This window comes from Nicotiana tabacum, chromosome 18 (assembly GCF_000715075.1).
Source record: "Nicotiana tabacum cultivar K326 chromosome 18, ASM71507v2, whole genome shotgun sequence".
NCBI classification, from domain to species: Eukaryota; Viridiplantae; Streptophyta; class Magnoliopsida; order Solanales; family Solanaceae; genus Nicotiana; species Nicotiana tabacum.
The window spans coordinates 102,091,047-102,100,476 of NC_134097.1; the positions used below are offsets into that span (position 1 = coordinate 102,091,047).

At 38.8% G+C, this 9,430-nt stretch overlaps 1 protein-coding gene across 1 annotated transcript; it reads right to left on the reverse strand.

The window, feature by feature from the left end:
• Positions 1-5,240: 5,240 nt before the first annotated feature.
• Positions 5,241-9,224, reverse strand: LOC107828857 (putative methyltransferase PMT15). Its single transcript, XM_016656243.2, has 6 exons — positions 8,182-9,224; positions 7,879-8,089; positions 7,416-7,701; positions 6,801-7,193; positions 5,840-5,917; positions 5,241-5,731 (listed from the first exon to the last, which is right to left on the reverse strand). The coding sequence occupies exons 1-6, from the start codon at positions 8,929-8,931 to the stop codon at positions 5,476-5,478; spliced, it is 1,974 nt and encodes a 657-aa protein (XP_016511729.1). The 5' UTR covers positions 8,932-9,224; the 3' UTR covers positions 5,241-5,475.
• Between the last annotated feature and the right edge of the window lie 206 nt (positions 9,225-9,430).

The window sequence follows — 9,430 nt, forward strand, 5'->3', positions numbered from 1 at the left end:
CGGCAGAGTTTCGACACTACTTGGACATTTGTTTTTTTTTCTAAAAATAAGTAGTTATGTCTCTACACTGCCATTTCCTCATCTTTTCACGATTTTCTAATTTGTGGAGAATGATGACAACATACAAAATCTTTTGAATTTTCATGCCTTATATGTATTTTTATTTTTTATATTTATTATTTCTTTCAAAAATGTGGCATGGGAGACATAATGATTTCCAAGACTTCTTGGATTCCGCAAATGCTCCCCATGCGCTTTTCCCAACATATGAAGTGTGGGGGACATATGGGAATTCCAAGACTTCTTGGATTCCACAAATGTTCCCCATGTGCTTTCCCAAAAAGCAAGCGTGGGGGACATAGGGAATTCCAAGGCTTCTTGGATTCCACAAATGTTCCACATGCTTTGATTAAAATAACATCATGCTGGAAATGACCAAATGACCCATTCACCCTTGACTAAATACAACATGTAGCACGTAGGATGCCGAAAGATTGTCTATTATTTTCAGGTTGCTTGTCCTAGACGGACCCAACCCCTATGTTGAGTCCCCTAAGTCAAATGCACATGATGCAAATAAACGTTCCTACTAGGGATCCGGCATGTGGCTTTGTTATACTAGGTTCAAAAACCTGGGTCGGTGTTCTAGACAGTGTACCCGAGCGGACAACTCGAGCTGAGGAAGGAGCTCCTTTCCGGGAACCAAAAGGCCAGCCGGCTTAGAAACTTTCCGAGCCTCTTTTATTTAGGTTATGACACTAACAGAATGGGGAGTCTCAACCAGTAAGCACATCCCCAGAGGTAAGAAGAGAAGGGTTTCGGCACAGTTTATATACAGTTCAAATAATATCAAAGCGGTAAAAGTAGCATTTAGCACATTAGGCTCAAACATGTAAAAATCAGATAAAACCAAATATAACAATTTATCTAAGCTCGAATTTCTAACCCTGAACCAGTGGTTCTGGGTCATATCCCCAGCAGAGTCGCCAGAGCTGTCACACCTCCTTTTTACGCACCCGCTGGGGCGCGGGGGAGGGGGGGGGTTGCCAATTAAAGGACAATCGAGACGGGATTGGTTTATTTATTTCAGAGTCGCCACTTGGGAGATTTAGGGTGTCCCAAGTCACCAATTTTAATCCCGAATCGAGGAAATGAATGACTCTATATTACAGTCTGCGTACCAGAAATCCGGATAAGGAATTCTGTTAACCCGGGAGAAGGTGTTAGGCATTCCCGAGTTCCGTGGTTCTAGCACGGTCGCTCAACTGTTATATTCGGCTTATTTATCTGATTTTAAATACAATTATGAACCAATGTGCCAATTTTAACTTTTTACCGCTTTATTATTGTTATTTCAAAAGAATGTGAACATCGCTTAAAACACGTCTTTGGATTGCGTCACATGAAATGCACCCACAATCCGGAACGCATTTTATTTGATGTTTTGAGATTTGGATTTGGGTCACATGAAATGCACACCCAAGTTTAAGAAAATAGATTATTAAACACGTGCCTAAAGAGACTATCGTGTTATTATTTTGGGAAGGCCGTGAAATTCGCTAAACGGCCTTCCTGAATTCTAAGTAATTTAAAACAAGTATTTACCGAGGGCCCCACAATTTGCATTTTTATTCGGCGAGGCTCATCTCATTCTTATTTTTTGAAGGAATTTGCAACGCCATGGAAATGCATCTCGGGCCACGCCATAATCAATATACCCGTGATTAGAGATACATTTCGATTCCGTTGAGATTTAGATTTGGGTCACATAAATGTGCACCCGAGTTTAGGAAAATTAAATTATTAAAGGCGCGCCTGAAGCAACTAGCGCATTATTATTTTTGGGTAGGGCCGTGAAATTTACTAAACGGCCCGTCCCGGAATCTAAGTATTTAATACATATATTTTGCGAGGGCTCCACAATCTATACATTTTTTATTTTTGGCGAAGTTTGTCCCGTTTTTTTTTATTTTATTATTATTTTTTATTTTTTATATTTTTAAAAGGATGCCATTTTTACGCCTTTAACAATACTAAACCTTACGGCTTCTTTACAACTACAATCTCATAACTTGTCAAGATTTGATAAAAGAAGTTAAGCGAATGAGTGTTTCGGACGTAGTAACAACAGGTACTAATACTAATCTTGTCCAAATAAACTAAGACAATGAAGGGACGAGCGAATCAACGTCAAACTGTGTCTTGGGACTACTAATACAACTAAATCAAATGACATCAAGTAAACAATAATAACATAACACAAAAATGAACTAAAATGCATACGGTGAAACATAAGCAGAAAATTATCATATCAATTGATATATTGCAACTTCAAACATTGAACGTAAAATTTCTTTAATCCAATACATCGAGGCTTACTAACCTGAATAAACAGAAACGCATAGAGCCATGGACCGAACCCCTACAGCGACCTCAACGACCAACCTCGACGTACCGGGCCTCGACGAACAAAACGACCTCACGGAAAACTGAAAACTCGGCCCGAAAGTGCTAACAACCTACCATGCTCGCTTCTACGGACTTTTCTCGATGCAGCAGATTGGTGCGAAGAGATGAAGCGGAAGGGGTCGAGGGGGCAGAGGTGTTTGACGTGGTGTTAGACGTGAGGTGGTGGCGAACAGCAGCAACAATGGTTGCTGCTCGACCTACGCGACAATGGGGTCGACGATGAACCTAGGAGGATGAGGACTGGTCGTGAGCTGGTGGACGGAGCAGCTGTGGGCTAATAGTTTGGGCAGTGGGGTTCGTTTATGGGGGGAAGGTGGTTGTTTGACGGAAAGGGGGGGGAAGCTGTTTGGGGTTGACGGTGGTTATGGGCAATGGGGGAGTTGGAGCTCGCGGGCTAGGAGGTTAGGGTGGTTGACGATGGTTTAGGGTGGCCGGAGGTTTGGAGGGGACGGGTGAACAGTGACGACGGTGAAAGGAGGTGGTTGTTTTGGGTGGTTCTGCTGGTTTTTTGGTCGTCGGGACAGTAGGGTTTCCTTGCTTCTTCTTTCAAAGAGAAAGAAGAAGATGAACAGTAACCTCCCCTCCAAAAATTCAAAAAGTCCCTCCTTCTTTGTTTTTGTCCGTGTATTTAGCATGGGTTTGTCAAGAAAAATGAGCCCCACGCGTGGTGGGGTTCGAGACTTATGTCCCCCACGCGTGGTGGGGTTCCCCATGTGTCCTGGACACGGTTTATTATGGGCTATGTCCGAAAATTAGGCCTAAAATCGGGTAGTTTGAACCCGAATATTATTCTTTTGCCCGGACCCGAGAAATAGGAACACGTTGCTTAACTAGTCCTATGTAAGCAAAATAACTACCGAAAATAAAACTAGTATTCAAACAAAACTATATCTTTTTTTTTTTAAATATTTTTTCAAGATTTAAAATAGCTATAAAATATTAATAAAACTATTTTTGTAATTTTCGTTTTTTTAAATATTAAGATAAAATATGAAGCAATATTTTTTGTATTTTTCAAAGTTAAAATGACTATAAAACCTTAATAGAACTATATTTTTTGTAATTTTCGAAATTATATAAAGTACAAAAATAAAGTGCAATTTTTGTATTTTTCAAGTTTATGAGAGATACATAAACTAAAATTTATATATATATTTTTTTGAAATTTTTCTTTTTGCAACGAAATAAAGTAAAATAGTTAAAATAGCTATACTAGTCCTAAATTAGATATTTAAGCTTAAGAACGTAAAAATTCCCGGGGGAGAGTCAAAAATCACTTGCTTACAAGTATTGTAAGTCATATTTATTCAAAATATTTATAAAATATTTAAGAAAAACATGGTCAAAGTACAATCTCGTGCCAATCTTTTTGAAACAGAGGAATAATTTATTTGCCCAGCGGCCGGGTTTTGGTATGCCAAAAAGTATTAGAAATCAACTTCCGATTTCCTAAAGCATGCCAAAAGTTGGGCAAGAACTCGTCCAATTTCATGGATTGTTTGATTCATCGGTTGGCGGATACTAGCTGATGCCTATGTTACGGTATTAGTGAGGCGATACATGGACAAAACTAAGTCAGAAAAACATCGTAAATAGTTTGCAAGCTCATATGAGAGACGAACAAACATGTTTTATTGATTTCATATGACAATACAAACTCTTTCCTGGCCTTGCTCTGTGACAGAACAGAGGAGTGAGGACATTAGCATAAAGAGCACCACGGAAAAAGGGAAAGAAAGATAGAAGGGACAGAGTAAATTTATTGATTTTAGAACTATGATATTATTCGCCCAGTGACTGGGAACTGGTAGGCACGGACCCCTTCAAACTCAGTTTGCTGCAAAAAAAATAGAAGTCAAAGTCAGTAGACAGTAGCTGAAATATAAGTTATGTAACATAATCCTGATCACTGTATGCTTCCTTTTATAGTTTACCCTAATAATGCAATAATAAAATTGGTGAATAACTGACCAGCACAAGAAAGGGGAGGAAGGTTGCACTGAGAGGGAAGGCGGGCAGAGATGCGCATAGTGTTACACATGCAGTCATTATCAATTGATCGAAGTGCAGCACAACACTCAGCGCTGGCGTTAGGTGCCCCTGGCACCACGAAAGGCGCGCACACGTTCAGGTTCCCAAGTGATGCCGAGCATGTCTGCCCCTGCTGACATTCAATCACTCTGCTTTGTAGCACAATCACCAGCATACCCAACAGCCATAGTGAAACAACTGACTTCATGGTCGTAGCCATATTTGGTCGAATAGTTCTTACTCAAAATGATTATTGCAAGAAAACTAAAGTAGCTGACTTGCTTTTTCTTATCCCAAGAGGAGATGTATAGGCTTCTATTTATAGTTGATGATCACAGAGCTAAACTTGTTTGGAAGATGAGACTCTTTGCGTGAACGACCTAATTGAAGATACTGGCAAATCAGTTTTCTTATGTGTTTGCCTTTGCCCGCACATTGTAGTTGGATCATGATATATTACACCCTTCATTTCAACTTGTTAATTTGGCACTGTTATTATACGGGGAGATAATAATTTTTCCTTTAACTTTGTTAAAGTAGTAGTATTATATAGTAGTTTCTTAATTTATAAATTTAGTTCTTTACAATATGTACATCAAGGCTGATATTTGGCCCTTTTCCAGCACTATTGACCTTCTCATAATCTTTTATTGTTTCTCCATCTCTAGCAGAGTAAGTTGTTGTTTGAAAAGGAGAAAGAAGATAAAAAAAATGAAAAAGGCGGACATAAAAGAAAAGAATTGAAAAATCAAATAAGAGTTCGATAGGTACTTTTCAAGCTAAACAAATCTATTAGTCATATCAAGGGACAAATAGAATTGTTTTACAAACTTTTAAAAGCTTAGACAGACTAGCCTATACAAAATTTAATCAAAAGAGTAAAATGTTGCACTTTACTCAAAAAAAAAAAAAAAAAAAAAAAAGCAGATGAACAAGAGATTAGGGTAATTTAAACACAAAATTGGGATTAAGAAATTAGAACATCCTTGGGTTGGTGGAGGTGTTATTAGAATCTTGAGTAGCTGGAGCAGTCCAATAAGATTTGACTGCAAAGAGAAGCTTCCCTCTCTCCATTGGCCCATCTTCATGATCCACAATTAGAGTATCCCATTTCAGCCCATCTGCTATCTTCTTTACTTCCACCAATATATCTACGTCTTCTCGAATTATTACACTTCCTTCTGGCCTTAATATCCTATCCATTTCTAGTAATATGTCCTCCATTTCACATCTACATATCATATCAAAACCACACACTCAGAATTCACAATTCCAATGCCGTTTTTGTATGGGAAATAATAAGATATTAGAATTTAAAATAATAGTAAAACTTAGTTACCTGTCTTTGTACATAGTAAATATTGAATCAGCATGAATAAGATCGTATGTTCTTGGGTAAGTTGACATGGCCTCACACCTACAATAAAAAATTTATTTTTAAATACAAATATACCAAAGCCTAAGTTACATGAGTCGTTAACAGGTATATATCCTGATATTATTAATAGGTACTAGAGGCGCTAAGATTTTTATAATATGGGTGTACCATTCAAGAAATGAGAGAAAAAAAAAGTACTAATTAGGAATTGATCCCTATTTCTCTAGATAAGTAACTCAACATTCAATCAAGTGCACCATTTAGGTTCTCTGGAGCATAGGTGTCAGCATATAATATTAGATTAATTTTAGTAAATATGTACATAAAATATCTAGTTTGACCGAAGCACCATGGGTTCACGTGCCCCATAAATTAGTCTTAAATCCGCCCCTGACAGGTACATATAGTGGCGAAGCCGGGACTTTCCCAAAGAGTGTTCAAACTTGAAAGAAGTAAAAAAAAAAAAAATCTCCGACAAAGGGTATTCAATATTTGTTATATACATCTAAAACTTAATATTTTACTTATATACATAGTATAATTTTCCGACGAAGGGTGGTCAACCCTCACTAAAGTGTAGCTTTGCCCCTAGGTACATATTCAATAAGTTTTTAGTGTACTTTAACGAATTCCCATAAAATACTCACAATCTTATCTCGCTCGTTCAGCTACAAGTACCTAAAGAACATCGAGGCTAGGGACAAGCGACTGTAGGCCTATTCGCCATGAAGTATGCATAAGCAGGAGTATAGCATCTAGAGGGCATGCCTTCGACTGGTCATAACCGGAACTCTTAGGTTAGAGGTTCACCCTTAGCCCAGTACATAATAAAGGGGAAAGGTGAACTTTTTCTACTCGAGTTCACAAAAATAATCATATAAGAAAGCGTTTGATTGTACTGAAGGACCTAGGAATAGCTTACCAGCTTTGATATGTTCCAACCAATCCTCGTTCATAAATGACACCAAGTGTGTTGACCTCAGCCTCAACAGGAACAACATTCATTACCCAAACAGGGTCATCGACCCAACTAGCAGCAAAACCACCTAAGTAAGCATTCATATCTAAAAGATTTCTGTATCTCCCTGGCTGGTTGAGCTTGTTATCTACACTCTTATAATAAGAAACTCTTTTTTGCCATAGCTGTGAATCCTTCTCAAAAGATTCAGCTGTAACCCCATTAACAGTTCCTCTACTAATCCTTGGTGGTATTGCGTGTAATCTTTTAGGCCATTTTTCCAATTGTCCACCTGCCACCTCTTCTTCACTTGAAACTTCAGGCAACGGAGTTACGCATGTCGAAAGCTCCGTATACCTGTAAAACAACAAAGTTGACACGAAACAAGTTTAGAGCTAACAGAACTATGAGTATAACCTAATATTTCCTCAATTCCATTTTATATGACACTCTTTCGTTTTGAGTCTGTTTCAGAACATGTCCTAAGGTAACGTCGTGCCCAGTCAACTACTGTCATATAAAATAAAACAGAACTAGTAGCTAGGGTATTAAAACTGTGAGGAGTTGAAAAGCACAAACCAGGCTTTATCAGGATCTTGGGCAGGACACATTAACTTCTTCTTTTGTTCTTTGCACTGGAAATGATTGTATGGCTTCTGCCATATTGCAATGTCATCCTTTTCGACAAACTTTTTCCAACAAAGTTTCTTAGCTACCTCCTCAATTCTGGTCTGTTCCCAATTTAGGTCATCCCTGGTTCTTTCCCAGCCTTTCCAGTATTTTCTCCAGCGAATTGGCGGGCCAGAGAGTATCCAATATCCACCAGGTCTCAGCACTCTATCAACTTCCATTAAGTATTCACCATCTGATCACCATGCAAATAAACTTTAGTTTATTTAACATCTAAAACCAAATTTAGATTCATGTGAAAGAATTATTGAATTGTGTGACAATCTGATTAAAAAAGAGCACACTTTTATTTACTTAATCAATTATACGTACCATAAAACACACTTTTATTTACTTAATCACTCATACGTACCATACTGGTCCCAAGGAATAAGGCAACGAGAGCAATGGGCCATGTCAAAGGCTCTACATGGATAGGGAAGTCTCTTGGACGCGAGCACTCCAATTAAAGCAGGAACGCCTCGCTCAAGAGCAAATTGAACCTGCGCTTCATGTGTATCCCTGGGTGCAAATGACATCGCTAGGATATCTCGCGACAAAAGATAAGCTCCCCAACTCGCGACCTGCATATATAGATTGTCACAACTTCTTTAGATAAACGTCGCTAAATGGGATCCTACAATTCGTCTAGCAACTGAGAGAAATGATACATTACCCCACAACCGGTATCAATAGCGGTCCTAATGGAACCATCTTTAAGATTGAACAACTTGTCAATGTCGTCAACATAGGCATCAGCACCATTAGGGAACATGGTCCCTCCACCGGGAAATCTGAACTTGTCTCCTTCTTTTCGGATCCAATTCTGAACGGCTTTCTCCACCGTCAATTCCTTGTGTGGCACATTGGCGTACCACGCCAAATCCCTGCTCTTAGGCCACTTGAACGGCTTCTTGTAACCATAAGGCGCGGGGATACGGCATTTCAACAATTGACTCTTGTCAGGGCAATGCCTCTCCCTATAAATCAATCTGTCTCTCTTGAACTTCAACGACCTTTGAGGGTCTTCACACGGAGTATACTCGCTATACTTGATGTCACATGCCGGGTAAACTTTGACACTATCATCAGGCGCAACGCCTTCACCTTCGTCGTCACCTTGGTTGGTGCTGAAGTCTAGTTGTGACGATGTAGAAGAAGAAGACGATGATATTTTGGAATTATTGGAAGCGGCAGCAGTGGATGTTATTTTCAAGGGAATGCAGGGGATGGTAGCTGCAACATTAGAAACAGGAGAGGTGGAAATGGAGCCTCTGCCAAAGAGATAAGTAATAGAGCAGAGGAACGTAATGGCTATGGCCAATGTATAAACATTAATTCTTATTGAATAAGGAGAAGAAGGGAAGTTGGCTGCATTGGGCTTGTAAGTTGGGCTATAATATGGGGGTGTTCTAGGACCTGCCATGGCAAAATTAGTCCGCTAATAACAACTCAATCAATGACTCAAAGTTGCAATTTTTCTATGTTTATAAATTGAAATAGCTAGCTAAAGAAATCCAACTCAATTGATTCTATAACATGGTGGTGTTGCAGTTGGATCGGCATCAACAGAAGGTGTTAGGATATACATGAAAGAGAATAAAGGCCAACAGAAAGATCGAGGAGAAAAGTAGAGGTGGATCCAACAAGTAAATTAAGTTAGTGGGTGTGAGTCTTTTTGCACCCACTATACTATTGTCACAATTGTTGGAAACTAAGTAAAATGTAGGTATTTTTCAATTATATATATAGTTCGAGAGTGTCCGTAACAGCTGCTAAAGGTTAGATCTACCAAGAGAAACATGTGAAAAATGAGAGGAGAGAGTGTTTGATGGAGTCTGAAAAATAGGAAAACGGAGTTTATCAATTGGATTATGCATAACTACTATGTCAGCTGCCGTTCCTTGTATTATTTTGGATAGGAA